Source organism: Chaetomium fimeti (genome assembly GCF_033439085.1).
Source record: "Chaetomium fimeti strain CBS 168.71 chromosome Unknown B0H64scaffold_10, whole genome shotgun sequence".
Taxonomy (NCBI): Eukaryota; Fungi; Ascomycota; class Sordariomycetes; order Sordariales; family Chaetomiaceae; genus Chaetomium; species Chaetomium fimeti.
In genome coordinates, this window is record NW_026944338.1 from 796,278 (window position 1) to 812,317 (window position 16,040).

Consider the following 16,040-nt stretch of genomic DNA (forward strand, 5'->3'; position numbering starts at 1 on the left):
GGCAGCAGAGAAGCGAGAGGAAGCCCATTTTTGAAGCGGGTAGGTGTCGTAAGCTGCTCCGGTTTGGTGATATTCTGTTTTGCCTGATTGGTAGGGATGGAAAACTTTGATATTGGGATGAGTATAAAGTAGGGTCTTTATATACTCCCTCGGGGGCGGGAGGTTGGGGTGACCGTTGGGGTATAAATCTCTAAGCGATGGCTACAACATAGCCATTCGCGAAAGGCCGACTTAGCGTATTATTAGGACACGTTGAGAAAGGTCCTAGATACATTGCACGGTTTAGGTACCTAGACATATAGAAATTCCATATGTTCCACCACATGTTCTTTGCCGCTCCCCCCACCGAACTCTTTATAGGCACCTAGTTAATAGGGTCCTGTCCTTACTGAACAGCCGTCTCTTCACTATCCTCCCCACATTCCTATATCGTTCGGTCTTTTGTAGCCGAAGGTTTCCCACCGAAGTTTCGGCGCTCTCGAGAAGTGCTTGGGTAGGTGATATTGACCGGGAACCACTCGGCCACGGGTAACCGAGCTCAAGGCCGCTCGAGGAAGGTGGTTTGCTTCGTTGAGGTTAGGTGTCAAACAGGTGACAATTACTATGCCGTAATCATCTCATTGAGCTATATGCCTCGTACCCCGAGAGGAGTGGAAGTACAAGCTCGTCATCTGGTAATCGGTTTCCGGGTTGGAAAGATGTCGTGAACCCTGGCTTGAAGAAGCCCATGGATTGGTTATAACTTATAATTGACATCCAGCGGACAGGGATAGATACAAAACAAAAAGAACCTCGACGTAATTGTGCGCATCCAGTAGTAATCCAGAAAGCAGTATTTGGTCATGTTCGAGTTTTGATTCGCATCATTAGGTGAATGACACCGACAACCATCTAAGCCAGAGCTAAATGAGCAATACAACCTGCCCAATGCAATAAAACCAACTGTCCTTAGTTCTCCGCAGCCATGCCCCCATTCTCAGGCATCACAATATCCCGCAACCCGAAGCGCGTGACAAAGTTGTTCTGCTTGACGAACCAGGCATTGACCGTCTCCCATTCCGAGTCCGGGTCGTCGAAGCGGATCTGGAATCTTCGGTTAGCGGAATTCCAGGAAAGAAAAAGGAGAAAAGAGGAAAACATACGTCAAACCGCCGCAACATACTGGGCACCAGCTTATAAATCTCCAACAGACTAATATTCTTCCCAATGCACGTGCGACTGCCCATCCCAAACTGCAGCATGGTCCCATTCATCACCTTCACCCTCGCCTCATCCCCCTCCCCCTTCACCTCCCACCGCTCGGGCCGATAAACCTCCACATCCTCCCCAAACACCCCCTCATCCCGATGCAGCACCCACGCCGAACACCCCACCACCGTCCCGCCTTCCACCCTCCTCCCCGCAATCTCCAACCCCCCCGCCGGCACGATCCGCTCCATGGGCAAACCGGGGGCCGGGTGCAGCCGAAAGGCCTCCTTGACGCACATGTCCAGATACGGCAGCGCCTGGCTCTCGTGCCAGGTAACCAGCCCCGTCTCATAGTCAGAGAAGCGCCCCTCGCGGGCGGCGGCGTCGATCTCGCGGCGCAAGCGGGCCAGCGCGGAAGGGGTCTTGAGCAGGAAGTAGAAGACGGCGGACAGCGAGATGGCGGTGGTCTCGGAGCCGGCGAAGGCCATGGATACGGCCATGGTTTGGACGAGGGTGTCGGTCATGAAATCGGGGCGGGCTTCGCGGGCGGCGAGGAATTTGGAGAGCAGGTCGGGGGATTTGACAGTGGGTTTTTCGGAGGTGGGCAGGACGGGTTCGCCGGCGGTGGTGAGCTCGGGGAGGCGCTCGGCCATGCGGGCGCGCGCGAACTTGGCGACGGGGAAGGTGGCGTCGAGGATGCCCCATTCGGAGAGCTTGAGGTAGAGCGGGTTTTTGAGGAAGATGCGGTCGAGGAAGGGGATTTGGCCGATCTGTGGGGGGTGGGTTAGTAGGTATTTTGGGGGTTGTGAGAAGGGGGTTCTTGGAGGGGGACGCACGGGTGCTACGTAGAGGAAGAGCTTGGTTAGATAGGCTACGATCCCGTCGACGTCCTCGTTCTTCTCGATGAAGCCGTGGCGCTTGCTGTAGGTGATTTCGCCGATGACGTCGAAAGCGTAAAACTGCAGCCACTGGGTGAAGTCACAGGTCCCCGGTTTGTCGATGTACAGACGCTCGGTCTGCTTCAGAAACAGCTTGGTCGTGTTGTCCACAAACGGCTCGTACTGCACCAGGGCGGACATGGCAAAGGCCGAGTTGACACAGCGGCGGAACTGCATGTGAAAGTCATTGTCGGTGGTGCTGAAGAGTGACGGCAGGCTGTGGCCCTTGACCACGGACTGCTGGACGACGTAAAAGTCCGACTAGGCGGGTCAGCATTTCTGCTAGCTTATGAACACGATATCACTTAAACACACCTTGATGAATCCCTTGTTGAGTCCATAGATAGTCTTCAACGAGTCCGGGTCGGAGAACGACAGCGTGTTCGGCCCGAGCCGGACGACAGGGCCGTATTTCCTGTGGAGGGCGATATGTGACCTCTCGGGCCGTCGCCCGTAGACATCAAAGAACCTCCACCAATCTGTCAAGGAGGCCAGGAACGGACCGGGATACTTGCTGAGTCCATTGTGGTACCTATTTCTCGCCAGCCATGCGACGACGACAGCGAGGGTTATAGGCAGCCAGTGTTGGCTCAGGACCTGGGCTATTTGGTCTGTTATCATTATGCTCGATATTGATCGGCAGGGCTTTCCTTGTTGAAAAGGCCAGGCCAACTCCGTGGTCAGGAGGGTGTTGAAAGGGATTGGTGCGTACCGGTCGTAGTATGACGGGGGCTGTATGCGTCCCTCTTTATCTTTAAACGAGGCGTCCGTCAGGGGTGGGTACCCGCCAATGCCGAGCTGTACGGGATCAGGTCGGGGTAGGCCGTCGAACAGCCGCTTGTCAGGCAGGACAAATCGGGGAGCAATCTACGCCGACGGTCAAGGTTGGGAAGGGGACCAGTCCCTGGCCGGCGGTCCTGCACAAGCGATCCCGGCATCCCATGGGGCGCGGGAAGATATTGCAGAATCAGCTCGCGCAACCCGGGACCGAGCCAGTCTCAGCCGACAGTTGGGTTCCCGGATTGCAAGGCGCGGGATTCCTGAAGCCACATCCCGAGACACGCCCGCCCGGGGTGTTCTGTTCCCGGGAAAGAGGAAGAGGGAATCATGGCACTGGACCCGGTGTAGGTTTCGGAAAGTGAGGAAGAGGGTAGCCAGCACGTAACAAACTACCTCTTCGAGGCAAGCAACCGAACGATGCCGGTAGACCCCGTGGACCCCTTTCGGCAGAGAGTTGGTAGGGTGTGTGAGTGTGAGTGTGAGTGTGAGTGCTCGCAACCCATGTCATCTGTCGCGTCTTACAAGCCCCGTTCCCCGTTTCTCCCACCCCCGTCCCCCCGTTCATCCCGTTCCCGGGTGGTGGGCTGGACACATACACAGACACACAACCGTAACAAGCGACGTTGGAACTGTATTGCCGGCGTCCGGGGTTCACATGGAATGTTGGGTGTCCACCTTCAGCGGGGCCGTGGAGCGCAGGTCATTCCAGTCTTCCTCGTGAGGGGGAGGGGCAACGGCAGGCCCAGAAAGCCCCAGTTCTTTTTCCCTTCCTTCCCTCCCCCAATATCCCGTCGGCAGATGTCAGGTCCAATCGCTCAGCCCAATTCCCATCCAGACCTGGAATCCCGCCGGGCTGGCTGGGACTGGCCACGAGCACCCCCCAGTGCCCCCCAAGCCCTTGGCAAAGACAAAGAAGCCCCAAACTTCCCCGTCCCCACATGGACTTCCCGTCTTCTTGGCGGTGCTTGCGGTTGCACCCAGCGCATGGGACCCTGTCAGCTGGTGGATCCCGTCGGATGGGCATCGCGGCATGGCGATGTTGTGGTCGCGCGGTGGTTTGCGGGTGTTTCCAGAAAGTGAGCAAGATAGAACAAAAAAAGGTGGTGCCGAGGAGAGCATCATGGGACGATAAGGTTAACGCAGAGTAGCAGCGGGCGCATTTGAGTTATCCCGTCTGCACTGCACCTTCATCTGCGCCCGCGTCTGCCTGCTCGTTGCGCATACCGAAGGTACCGTAGCCATCTCAGATCTCAACCTCCAGAAAACGACATGCCGAAGTGCGGGATGCTGCGAGATCAAGATTTGGCCCATCCATCCATCTCCGGCCTCGACAGCCGCATCAAGACAGTCAATGACAAGCGCGCCAATCGTCGGGATCGACAGCGTTGGTGGCCAGATGATGCAATGCGAGTTCCATTGAAACTCATGGAAACCACCAACAGGCAACACTGGAGATAATCCGACGAAGATAACGATCGCTAACGAATCCGGAAATATGGTTGGGTCAACATCCTCGCGCCTTCGCGTTTGGGGGGACTGGGGTCAGAACAGATGCAGACAGCGGCTCTGCCGGAAACGATCGAGCACACTCTCTGGCTCTGCACCGCCCTGCCTCGCTTCATCGGACCGCGTAGACGAAGCAGGGCTCCGAGAGTGGTCGAAACATATGCCGAAGGCAGTGTCGAGTCGTGGCGCTAGCCTTGCTGCAGCGCTGAGGTTTCGCGTCTTGGGGCCTTTCGGCAGATGATTTGGGCGCTGCAAGAGGAAAGACCAGCACGGCTTATGTAAGCTCAACCACCCGAGCCCTGTTCGCCCCTCAGCTCACCTCTTTCTTTCCTGGGCACCTGAGATCCCCCACCGGGCGTAGGGAAACCTTGGACATTGAAGGTCAAAAAAGCGTGGGGACACGACAAATTATCTGGTCAAATAGCTACTGCACTGTAGTTTTTATCACTGGTTATTACAGTACCTAGTTATCAACAACGCTGTATGAGTTCATGTAAACGACTCTGACAATGTCCGTCTATCCTACTCCAAGGCCCATCACGTCCTCACTCGGTACCTAGAATTGAGAGAAGATGACGATCCCAAAGCGCCTTAGTGAAAGGGAGAAGGAAAATAAAAATGAACGCCTACTCCGTGTATCCGAATGCTGTTGATTACCTACTACCCCCCATCCCTCAATCCATTCAAACCAAAGAAACACCCCCTTCCATCACGGGTCGGCAGCAATCTTCTTCCCCTTGGGCACAATTGCCCCCTGAGGAACCAGCGTTCGAGCTTCCCCGTCGACCGGGGGATGGGTGACAACGTCGTTTTCTGATGCGGTGATTCCGGCCTCGGCTATCGACGGCACGGATTCAGGGGCAAACATCAAGAGAGCTGGAGTCGAGGAGGCCCCGTTATGGGCGCTCCCCTCCTGGTTGGTGGCAGGCCGAGGCTGGGGCCGACGTCGGGGTCGGGGTGCCGGTGCAGGCCCGGGTATGGGACGACCCGAGGACAAAGAATGGAAAGGAAAGGTGGGCGACAGTGGCGAGTCGACATCGGCATCATATTGGGTCGGGGACACGGGCAACGCTCCCACGCCGTCCGGGCCTGACGAAGCAACGAGGTCCTTATCGGAGAAAACCGCCTTCCGGTCCAAAGGCGGAAATGCGCCGGTATTCGTCACCGTTATGGCCCTCCGCCGCGTCGGCCTCGGGGACAATGCTGGGCTTTTTGGGGAGTTGGCCGGTGGTGCCTCTGAAGGAGCATTGTATGGCGATCCTTCGCACGGCCCCGGCCCCGGCATGCCTCCCGAGATGGACGCAGGGCGCCGGGCATTCTTCCGGAATCCACCACTCCTCCCTCCATCCGCACCCGAACTCGCGCCCGCAGACGCATTCCCAACCCCAGCTCCAATCCCAGCCCCAGGCTGAGCCCTAGACGTGGACGCAGACTGCCCCTAGTTCTCATCCTCGGAATCCGACACCTCCCCGGGCGCAAGCTCGCGATACCGGCGGCTGGCGAGGTCCTCCTCTAAGCCGCCGTCGCTCTCGGGGTCGACATAGCCCTCGCCGCCGAACAGCGACAGAGCGACGGGCAGGAAGACGAGGGCGTGTGTGGCGGCGAACGCGACCAGCGCGACCCACACGCGGAAGTAGTAGATCTCAAAGATCTTGCTCCTGGTGAAGGCGAGCACGGCGACGCCAAGCACTTTCGTGATGGTGATGCCCGAGAAGACGCTGCCGCCGACGTTGGCGAGCGCGGTCCAGGCGCGAGCGTCGCGGCCGCGGAAGCGGTTGCGGGCGCGCTCCATGAAGGTGCGGCTGGGGAACATGAAGGCCCGCGCGATGTGTGCGCAGAACTCAACGGCGATGCCGACGCATATGATCAAGTTGACCAGCGACACCGCGTTCAGGCTGACGCCCATGAGCGCCATGGCGCCGACGATGTCGACCAGCGCCATGCTCACCGTGACGGTTACCACCGCGGCCGTAAGGACTGACCCTAGAAGAAGCGAGGATACCAGGAAAACGATGCCGACGGCTGAGCCGAGCAGGGCGGCCGTCAGCTGGACGATGGTCGCGTACTGGTCGAAGAAGATATAAAAGACGGAGTAAGGGAAGACGGAGAGGCCCGTGCTGGTGCTGACGTCGTGCGCGATACGGCGGGCCGAGGCGTACGCCTTAATGAAGTCGTCTTGGCTGCGGAGTGGGGAATGCATGGCGCGGAAGTGGCTGGCACGGATGGTGGTGTGATCTTCGTCAACGACGACCGCCGAGCCATACGAGGCCTGCCCGGCCAGGGGGCAGTCTTCATTGGTTGGCGCGGTGAGGAACCTCTCGAGGTAGTGGACAAACTCGTCGCCTTCGGGCATGCCAGCCATGGTAATGTTCCAAGTGGGATCGCGCCGCGAGAAACAGGGCGTGTGGCCGTCCACGCAGCACTTTTCGTTGTCGGGATTGAGCCACTGAAAGAAGTCGTCCATCCAGCCGGCCGTCGGGGACGCGATGTATGACACCTCCTCCCGCTTCCGCTCTTGCTCGAGGATGTTGGTGAGAGAGAGTTGTTGGCAGGTGGTGAAGCGAGAGCAGATCTTTTGCTGCTGTTCCCTCTCGGTGCCGTTGAACCCGCGCGTGACAAAGTAGACAGGCGGCCCAGCGTCGAAGTAATCGTAGAGATCGTTGAAGTACGGGATTAGGTAAGAGTCGTCGGGGATCGCGACCCGCTGGTCTAGTCCAAGTTGGACCTCGGGGAGTAACGCGACTGCGGCAGCAAAGATACCAAGGAAGATGGTAATAACAACCGCCTTGGTCTTTTTCCCTAGTAGCCTCGGGGCGTACGTCTTGCGGATGAACTGCTGGAGCAAACTCTCCGATGGTGCTTCGTAGTACCGAGCCCCGTTGTTCCCGCCGTTAGCGTTCAGGTGAATCCTCGCCGACTTAACCTGCACACACGGGAAGCAGTCCGCCCGGAAGTCCTCGACTCTGATCTGGTTAAGCGTGAGAACCGAGACGAACATGGTGACCTGGAGGATCGCGTTGATGAACACGGCGCCAGCCGCGTAGATGGCAAAGTTGCGCACCGCCGGCATTCCGACAAACGCGCCCAGTGCAAAGCAGATGGTCTCGGTGATGGCAGAGAACAAAATCGAGGGTCCCATGCGACCAAGCGCGCGGGAGATCCTGACCTCGACCGCATCATCGGGATGACTGATGTTCACCCGCTCGAACTCGTGAACGATCAAGAAAATGTTGTCCACGCCGACGGCCAACACAATGAAGGGGATAACGTCGACGATAATAAGGGTCGCCCTGAGGCCTACCCAAGAAAACAGCCCAATAGACGCCGTGATGGACATGAGCACTATGACGATCCCCACCACGCCGAGGGTGAACTTGGATTCAACGAACGAGATAGCGGGGTTGCGGATGAGGTCTCGGAACGACAGCGTTGTGGACCCGAGAGCAATCGATGCGTACAGGAACATGATGATATAGCTAATGACGATGATCTTGGCGTCGGTGTTGGTCGACTTGTTCAGCTCTTCCTCCAGACTGATTTCGGTCGAGAAGGAGAGCCTGAGGTTCCGCTCACTAGCTTCGTTTTGGAGTGCCAGCAGCCGATTCTTCATAGCCTCCTCCCAATCCATTGCGCGGTCCGCCTCGGGAGACCCCTCGGGATAGTTGTTCAGGACCCAGGTCACTGTCATGGCCGTGGCATCGGCGGGGTCACCAGACTTGGCGTAACCTCCGAGAATCATGTTCGGCTCCAGAGGTTGACCGTACTCAGGACGGCAGTTGACCGGTGAGTCGGCACACTCTCTCAGCTTGGCCTTCCAGTCGCCACTATCCACCTCCTGGGGATCGTTGTGGAAGTATGCCGCGACTGACTGAACAACGCAAGCATCGCCGGTGGGCTTGAGGCAAAGGTCCTGAAGAGTGCTCTCAAACTTACTTCCCCTGAGACTCCGGACACTCGCCTCGACGTCGATCCACCACAGGAGAGTGTCACGGTCCAACACCGGCGCAGGAGCCGAAGTGTTAAGGTCGTTCACGAGGAAGATCTTCTCAGTTCGATAGAACGGGCCAAAATTGTCGTCGTAGAAGGCCTTTTCCTGAGCTGCCTCTGAAGTCGGGCTCACCCATAGGCGGGCCGGGTCCTGCTCAATCTCGAAATGGAACCAGCCAGCGCTGAGTAAGAGCACCACAAGGGTGCTGCCCACAATGGTCAGGGCAGGGAACCTCGCAGCCATATGCCCCAGCCGGGCGAAGGCGGCGTCACACCATGTGTTGACGATGTAGGTCTTCTGCGGCCGGTCGAACATGGCGCCGTTTTCGGTGATTCCGCCCTCGTCCTCGTCGTCACTCGGCGCTGCATCCGTGAGGAGTCTGAGCCGCTCACTCCTCCGCCTTGTATGCCTGTTCCAAGCCAGATGACCGATCACGGCGGCGGCGCACAGGAACAGAAACACGCTGTATGTGAGGATGGACGCAAACGACAGGCATGGCAATGCCCCAACGTGGCACGACCCCGCCTCTTTAACGGCCGGGAGCTCGGGGCAGACGGCGGGGCAATCGATGCAGGCGCAGCGGAAGTTGGGGTCCTCGTCGTTGCACTTCTTGGGCTTCATTGGGAGCGGGTCCATATCTTTCTGTGGGTAGCTCCTCGGGAAGTTCATTTGGAACGGCGAGCCCCCAAACCGTTCCTGGCCGAGGAACTTGAGCAGTTGTGTGTAGTTCTTGGCGCCACCACCGATCAAGGCCATGGCCTTCGAATTTGTCGGCCCAAATTTGACGTCCTTGCAGCTGTCGTAGAATCCTGTCCCATACTCTTCCGAGATGAGCTGATCGAGCTCCCTCACCAGCGTTTTTCCGCCCTTCTCCATTGTCTGTGTCACGTTGATGAAGAGCGACTGGTCGGGCGAGCAGGTGAAGGTGCAGAACATGTTGTAGAAGTTGTCCTTGCACGCGGGGCATGTCGAGATGATCTGATTTGCTGTTTGAAGGTTGGACTTGAGTGTGTCGACCTGCTCGGCGTTGCAGCAAACAGGGCCCTGAGCCCATTTCGGGCCACAGAGCTCGGTCAATTGCTCGCGCAACTTGGCGTCGGGCTCCTCGGCGAGTCCATTATCGACGCAAGGTAGCTGGCCACTGAAGAAGTTCTTTGAGCCGCAATGGCCCCGAATCGCACAGCGACCGGCTTCATGTTTCGGCGTGTAGATGGTGTCGGCGACGGCGGACCCCAATGTCGTCAGCAGGAGTCCGCCCGATGCGACCAATCTCGGGAGTTTCGTCATGGTCGTTAAGAAGCCGCTCGGCGGCACGACAGGACGGTGGTCCAAATAGCTGATTGAATAATAATGTTTTCAGCGTCCGTGGTAGATGGGAAAATGCTGAGGTTGCGGTGTGGATGATGTTTGTTGGGAGATGGCTGTGGAAGGAGCTTCCCCCGAAGGCGGCGACCCAGGAACCAGCCAGCCGACCGCCTGCCTTGCGAGCTGGGAGCGAGGAGCATGCCGTCATGCGTCATGCGGGCGAGACGCACGGATCGACGTTGATTGGTGGGTCTTTCTGGGGTGGTCGTGTGTTCCTGAACGTTTCGTCGCTTCGGGTTGGGGTTGCACCAGGATTCCCTGCCAGGACCTCGAACGGGGAATGCTGCTGCATCAAGGCCTCCATTGCTTGGCTCCTTTTGGCTCCTTGGACATGACAACACCACGACTGGACAAATACGAGATTCCAAAATGTTTATTTGATCCAAAATTATCTATTGTCTGTCTCCGGGGACAAGACTCGACAAAATATTCTCATGCAGTACATCTATCCCGCTAATCTCGAGTCTATGCTCTAGTGACGACTGATCCCGTTTGTTGTTCACGCCGTCCACCTTGCTCCCAAAGGTTGTCAGGTAAATCTGGTCCAAACAAATGGGGTATCTTCCAGTGTATCCGTCATAACCCGCCGAATATCCGTGCTTCCTACTCCAAGTCACCATCAAGCCAACCCATTTTAAACAATGCTAGCCGCTCATCCAGTACACCAAACACCTCTAGACCACCCCAGAGAGACATGGGCATGGACCATCCATGGACCACCCGCAAACCCTCAAGTTCTTCCGGTGACATAGAAACTGCCGGTGAGCGTTTCCATTTTCCAGCCGTCATTCTTGAGGTACGCCCCAACCGCCTGACGCAACCGCGAGACCCCCCCAACGCTGTGCTTCCCCACGCCAGTAACGACAGTGAAGCCGTTCCGCTTCGCCAGCGCCTTGCGGTCCTCGCCGAGGTTGTTCCACCAGTTCCACACCCGCTGCTTGGCGATCCGCACTCCGTCCATAACGAAGACGCCGTGAAGGTCAATCATGGTGGTGGTGCTCTGCTGGGCAACGTGGGCTTCGGCTTCGCGCGAGGCGTGGGCTGTGAAGGCGGCCCTTCCCTCCCTGGCGCGGTCGGTATAGACCACGGCCCCTTGGCGGCCGAGAGGGCCCATCCTGCGAAGGGCGGCGGCGGCACGGAGGTCGGTGGCGCCGAAATCAGTCCTCACTAGCGATGGCGGAAGGACCGTGGTCGTCTGCGGTGGGAGGCGCCGTCCTGCGCCTGCCATTCGGGGGTTCACCGCCGTGGCAAAGTCCTTTGCGCCCTCAAGCTCCGCATCGTTGACGGCGGAGGATACCGCGTTGTAGTTGATCGCGACGACCTGCTTCTTGCCGTGCGCGTTTCCCTTCCGCGCACGGCCCCGTCTGCCTTTGGGGGACTGCCAGTCCTCGTCCGAGACGAAGAAGCCATCAACGCCCTTAGGAAGGGAGCCCTCATCCTTGAAGAACTGGCGATCAAGTAGGCCGTCGAAGGCGCGTTCGAGATCCCCTTCGTTCTGCTTGAGGATGAAGCGGATCGTGTGGTCGCCCCAGCCGTCTCCGAAAACGAGCTTGAGTTCTTGGATCTTCTGCTCCTCGCTCAGGTTTGTCTGCTCAGTGAGTCTTTGGTTCTCAGAGCGGTCCGAAAACTCCGAGATGGTAGTCGTACAGGCGGACGAGTCGGCCCCATTGGTGCTGGTTGCTGCCTCGTCAAGGAGCAATTCCTCCGTCTCCGATGTGGTGCTCAGGCCTGAGGGGTCGAAACCAGTGGCTGCTTCGGCCCGTGCTGTTTCGGCCAGCAGGTTCAGAACGTCCCTAATATCCTCATAGCCTCCCGCGATATCTCTATCGTTGGCAATCAGGAGAATGAGAGACTCGTCCAAAACTGAACCAAATTCCAACTGCGAGTGATGGTTAGCCAAGGCTGCGTTGTGCTGTGGGTGCTGTGGCAGGGGCCCTTTGTGAGCACCGGGCCACGTTTTCAGCGGCAGGAGCTATGAAGGTCACCCTCCCCCAGCCTATTGCAAAAAAAAGGGTGGGACTCAAACACACGAGAAGCTTCTTCCGATTCTGTTCTGCCACGTCTCCGTTTGCACCGTCGGGTGGGCGAGATCCATTCATCCCCGGCCAGTCTTGATGTTAAATCTCTCGTAATACAAATATGATGCACCGCCTGAATGGCTATTAGGCTTGTACACGAATGCGTCGTTCAAGAGACCGTGGAACTGCAGCAACATGGTGATGAGGTGCGGTGAACGATGGTTTTCATCAACTCTCAGGAGTGGGGAGCGAGGGGTTTGACTCGTCGCGTTGGGCCGTTCATTGGGAGCCTGGGCGCTTGGGCGCTTGGGCGCTTGGGCCAACCCACCAAACTCAATGTGACTCGCAGGTGAACGTTGGGTGACTCGTCACTTGCACGCATTCGGTATGCAAACACCCAATTCGCCTCTTCAATGGTCAGGCATTTGAGTGAGTTGCCGTCGGTGCCTTGCAATCCGCCGCCAGCCGCATCAAGTTCTCTGTCTGCATATACTGTGTCAACTTCGCCCTCCACATCAAGCAGCGGTTTGAACGAGGGGCGATTCTAGGTTGTCCTGAGTGCCCCGCTCGCTGCCTGAACGACCTCGATACCTGGGGACCACGCAGAAAAAGTCTTTTGGTGTTGAGGGATGCACAGACAACCTGAAAACCTCCCAGAAAATAGGTATCAAACCCGATAATGGGCCTCGCCAAAGCTGCAATGTGACAGGCCGCCGTTGAATTGGCCGGCAAAGCTCAGTCCCCTGGTCAGCCCAACATGTGGCTCGGAAACAGCCGACACGCACCATCAATTCATCCCACCCCATGCTGCCTCGGCATCTGTTGCAAATCAGGAACGTCGCAAGAGATCGAACACAGCAACCCAATTAAGACACTCTCATACGCTGAGAGTCCCAGGCAATGGGCATGGAAGATCGAAGGCCACGCAACCAAGGAAGTCGTTGACAGGGGTTGCGCCAACCCTAGCCTGGTTCAGACGTCGCTTGGGAGTCGCTTTCCTCAAACGATGTTCCTTCCCACTTCTTCTCCGGCACCTTCCGGGCGCCGCGGCCTGCCGATCCACGCGAAATCAGGAGGTTTCCTCACTTCCACCGGACCTTCCCCGTAGATCTTCCCGAACATGTTCGACCAGTGTGTAAATATAAGTGTTTGCCAACGCCTCATCTCAGCCTTTGCCAGTTAGGTACCAGAAATAAGCCCACGTCCGCCTGCCAGAAAGACAAGCGGTGGGCATGGAGCCCCAAAAATTTATCAACGGGCCCGAGCCCTTGAGAGGGTGCGTCCAGACATCTCCCTACCTACACAACCCCCCTACATTGGTTGATGGCAAGATCACTAACCTCCTCGCAGCCCAGAGGTTCCTTACAAAAATGAAAGTAAAAGCAATCCCCCCCTAAGAGGGCTTGTCCTCGTCGCGGCAATGTACTTGTAGGTAAGCCCGGTCTGGCCAAAGAAGATACATGTGCTAACGGGTTCTCAGCATGGAATGGTTTCGCTTCATCCGGGAAATTATTTGGCGCAATACCGGATTCGACTCATTGAGGGAACTCATCCCCTTCATCCAGGAGTATGAGCCGTGGTTTGAACCGCAGGTCGTGCCCGTCCCGGTTCTGGGAGGGACCAGTGAGGTCGACGGGAACTCGAGGACGACTGGAGCAGAAGAGGAGGAAATCCAGGCCCCATTGGCTGCCTATCCCAAGGCCAAATACTACTCGGCGGCCGACTACCGCAAATTGTATCTCTCGGGCACCCTAACGCCAACTGACGTTGCCGAGGTCCTGTTGCCTCTAATCCGGCGGGACGTTCCCGATCCAACTGAGCACTCAAAAGCATTCTTCGAGACGCGAGTCGACAAGGTCCTGGCGGCAGCGAAAGAATCGACCCAGCGGTACAAAGAGGGCCGCTCGCTTGGACCACTGGACGGCGTACCCACGGCAGTAAAGGACGAGTACGATGTAGACGGGTACCGCACTTCTCTCGGCTCGCGCAACACCTATTACTCCCCCGAGCAGGGCCACGGGACCTCGTGGTGCGTCCAAAGACTCGAAGCCGCCGGTGCCATTAACCTCGGCAAACTCTCCATGCACGAGTTCGGCCTCGACACCACCGGTAACAACCCGATCCACGGCACGCCACGCAATCCGCACAACCGCAACTATTACACGGGCGGTTCCTCTTCGGGCACCGCCTACGCCGTCGGCGCGGGCCTGATCCCCATCGGACTGGGTAGCGACGGCGGAGGCAGCATCCGCATCCCGGCCAGCCTCTGCGGCGTCTTCGGTCTCAAGCCAACCCACGGCCGCCTATCTTTCCGCCCCGGTCCCAACCTCTGCATAACCTGCGCCTGCCTCGGCCCCCTGGCCTCTGACGTCGCCTCCCTCGCGGCCGTCTTCTCCGTCATCTCCACCCCTCACCCCTCCTCACCCTTCCCCCCACTCCCCACGCCCATATCCCTCGGCCTCCCACGCCCCAGCGACGCCAAAGTCCTCGGGATCCCCCAAGCCTGGATCGCCCGCTCCACCCCCGCCATCCAAGCGCTCTGCAACAGCCTAATCCGCAAGCTGGTCGCGTCGCACGGCTACACCACCGTCGACATCACCATCCCCTTCCTCCGCGAAGGCCAGCTCGCGCACGCACTCACCGTGCTCACCGACGCCGCCACACTCCTCCCGGACCCTCGGGGCCTCACGGCGGCCAACCGCATCCTGCTCGCGCTCGGGCGCGCGACGCCCGCGACCGACTACATGCTCGCGCAGAAGCTGCGCCGCCTGCTGATGCAGCACCTGGCGTGGCTGTGGCGCAAGCACCCGGGCATGGTGATCGTCACGCCCACGACGGCGTGCGAGGGCCTGCCGATCGTCGACGACGCCGCCGAGATGCGCTGGGGCCTCAACGACGGCGACCGCACCATGCGGAGCATGGAGTATGTGTGGCTGGCTAACTTTTGTGGCTTGCCGAGTTTGAGCGTGCCCGCTGGGTTTGTGCCTGGTCGCGGGGGCACTGCGGATGTGCCGGTTGGGTTGATGGCTACGGGGGAGTGGTGCTCTGAGGAGCAGCTGTTGCGGTTTGGGATGGTGTTGGAGGAGGTCGGGGCTGAGAGGCGGAGGAGGCCGGCCGCGTGGGTGGATGTTGTTGAGGAGAGTAAGCGGAGGGGGTAGACTAGACGGGAGGGTGCCTTTTTTGCATTGTATAGAAAGGGGGGACTTAGAAGGGTGGGGGTCTATTTATGGTTGTGTCGGCGACCTTGTTGTACATATAGAAATCCATGATACAGAGATTCATGATACAGAGACCCGTAATACAGAGACTCATGGCCCCATCTCTTGTTTGGGAATGACGGAGGAGCCCTTGCGAGGCATTCGCCAATTTCGTCTCTTGAATCAGATGGGCCCGGAACGCCGCTTTGACGGTACCCCCCTAAATAAACAACAACAACGACGACAAACAAATCTACCTCCTCAGAAAAGATTGACAATGCCAGCCACGTGAGTGTTTAGTTTGTTTGACAGGTACTCGAACTCGTCACCCCGCCCATTTTCTGCGCGGTACCTGCGCCCACCCAAACAACAACACGCACCACAAGCAACCCGGGCGTGCCATGCCCGCCATTGCAACCATAGCCGGCGCAGCAAAATGGACTGGTTGGTTGCGCTCCGCTTTTATTGGTTGCCGAGATGGATGAATCATGCAGAGGGAACAGGCCAGCGCCTATGTTGCAACCAATTCTGGCTTGGGACAGCCGCAAGAGTCCTGCAACTAAATTGAAGAACTGGGGCGCTGTGTGAAGCTATCCTTAGGTGAGCTTGAGATGGAAGAGACTGTGTGGCAATTACCCCTGAGAATAGCTGCGAGGTGGGGCCGAAGCGCCGGGCATTGAAACAGCTCGCGGTCTTAACGAAGCAATGTGAAGTACTTCGTCCCAGGTATGAATGACCAATGCAGAGCGTTGTGGATTACCTGATCCGGCGTGGCCGGACTCGACTTCCTGTACCAAGCCTTGCAGCCTGGTTTGCGGGCTCGAAAGAAACAAGCTTGGTGATCTTGGAGATCAGCAAACACGGCTTGACAGAATGCGGGACTTCGATTCCAGGTTTCTAAGCCGGTAACTCAATCCGGCAGGAGGTGGTGCTGCTTGATCTGGTCGCCGTTGTGGAGGCAAGGATCAAACAAACACACTGGAGCCTTGAGACTCCTCCTGGTAAGTGAGGCAAATGTGAGCGGGACTGGGCGAATCTGCGCATTTGAGTGAACAAAATA

At 58.0% G+C, this 16,040-nt stretch overlaps 5 protein-coding genes across 5 annotated transcripts; 2 read left to right on the forward strand and 3 right to left on the reverse strand.

The window, feature by feature from the left end:
• Positions 1-790: 790 nt before the first annotated feature.
• B0H64DRAFT_47584 (cytochrome P450-like protein) lies at positions 791-3,035 on the reverse strand. The gene is made up of 4 exons (XM_062808124.1): positions 2,442-3,035; positions 2,025-2,387; positions 1,143-1,958; positions 791-1,083 (listed from the first exon to the last, which is right to left on the reverse strand). Exons 1-4 carry the CDS (start codon positions 2,745-2,747, stop codon positions 949-951), a joined length of 1,620 nt encoding a protein of 539 aa, XP_062654892.1. The 5' UTR covers positions 2,748-3,035; the 3' UTR covers positions 791-948.
• B0H64DRAFT_47572 (uncharacterized protein) lies at positions 3,036-4,194 on the forward strand. The gene has a single exon (XM_062808117.1). The coding sequence runs from the start codon at positions 3,324-3,326 to the stop codon at positions 3,984-3,986; it is 663 nt and encodes a 220-aa protein (XP_062654893.1). The 5' UTR covers positions 3,036-3,323; the 3' UTR covers positions 3,987-4,194.
• Positions 4,195-5,721: 1,527 nt separating this feature from the next.
• B0H64DRAFT_47597 (patched family-domain-containing protein) lies at positions 5,722-9,848 on the reverse strand. The gene has a single exon (XM_062808128.1). It carries the CDS (start codon positions 9,685-9,687, stop codon positions 5,851-5,853), a length of 3,837 nt encoding a protein of 1,278 aa, XP_062654894.1. The 5' UTR covers positions 9,688-9,848; the 3' UTR covers positions 5,722-5,850.
• Positions 9,849-10,123: 275 nt separating this feature from the next.
• On the reverse strand, positions 10,124-12,030 carry B0H64DRAFT_427345 (uncharacterized protein). Its single transcript, XM_062805778.1, has 2 exons — positions 11,796-12,030; positions 10,124-11,644 (listed from the first exon to the last, which is right to left on the reverse strand). Exons 1-2 carry the CDS (start codon positions 11,862-11,864, stop codon positions 10,496-10,498), a joined length of 1,218 nt encoding a protein of 405 aa, XP_062654895.1. The 5' UTR covers positions 11,865-12,030; the 3' UTR covers positions 10,124-10,495.
• Positions 12,031-12,802: 772 nt separating this feature from the next.
• Positions 12,803-15,277, forward strand: B0H64DRAFT_47627 (amidase signature domain-containing protein). Its single transcript, XM_062808143.1, has 3 exons — positions 12,803-13,059; positions 13,134-13,211; positions 13,264-15,277. Exons 1-3 carry the CDS (start codon positions 13,016-13,018, stop codon positions 14,939-14,941), a joined length of 1,800 nt encoding a protein of 599 aa, XP_062654896.1. The 5' UTR covers positions 12,803-13,015; the 3' UTR covers positions 14,942-15,277.
• Positions 15,278-16,040: the final 763 nt, after the last annotated feature.

What these genes read in the sequence shown, in the direction of transcription:
- B0H64DRAFT_47584 (XM_062808124.1), bottom strand. Translation starts at nt 2,747, where the DNA reads ATGATAACAGACCAAATAGCCCAGGTCCTGAGCCAACACTGGCTGCCT. An exon ending in TCAACAAGGGATTCATCAAG is followed by an intron (nt 2,388 to 2,441) that starts GTGTGTTTAAGT and finishes TGACCCGCCTAG; the next exon opens with TCGGACTTTTACGTCGTCCA. An exon ending in TCTTCCTCTACGTAGCACCC is followed by an intron (nt 1,959 to 2,024) that starts GTGCGTCCCCCT and finishes CACCCCCCACAG; the next exon opens with ATCGGCCAAATCCCCTTCCT.
- B0H64DRAFT_47572 (XM_062808117.1), top strand. Translation starts at nt 3,324, where the DNA reads ATGCCGGTAGACCCCGTGGACCCCTTTCGGCAGAGAGTTGGTAGGGTG.
- B0H64DRAFT_47597 (XM_062808128.1), bottom strand. Translation starts at nt 9,687, where the DNA reads ATGACGAAACTCCCGAGATTGGTCGCATCGGGCGGACTCCTGCTGACG.
- B0H64DRAFT_427345 (XM_062805778.1), bottom strand. Translation starts at nt 11,864, where the DNA reads ATGAATGGATCTCGCCCACCCGACGGTGCAAACGGAGACGTGGCAGAA. An exon ending in AGAATCGGAAGAAGCTTCTC is followed by an intron (nt 11,645 to 11,795) that starts GTGTGTTTGAGT and finishes CATCACTCGCAG; the next exon opens with TTGGAATTTGGTTCAGTTTT.
- B0H64DRAFT_47627 (XM_062808143.1), top strand. Translation starts at nt 13,016, where the DNA reads ATGGAGCCCCAAAAATTTATCAACGGGCCCGAGCCCTTGAGAGG. An exon ending in GGGCCCGAGCCCTTGAGAGG is followed by an intron (nt 13,060 to 13,133) that starts GTGCGTCCAGAC and finishes ACCTCCTCGCAG; the next exon opens with CCCAGAGGTTCCTTACAAAA. An exon ending in CTCGTCGCGGCAATGTACTT is followed by an intron (nt 13,212 to 13,263) that starts GTAGGTAAGCCC and finishes ACGGGTTCTCAG; the next exon opens with CATGGAATGGTTTCGCTTCA.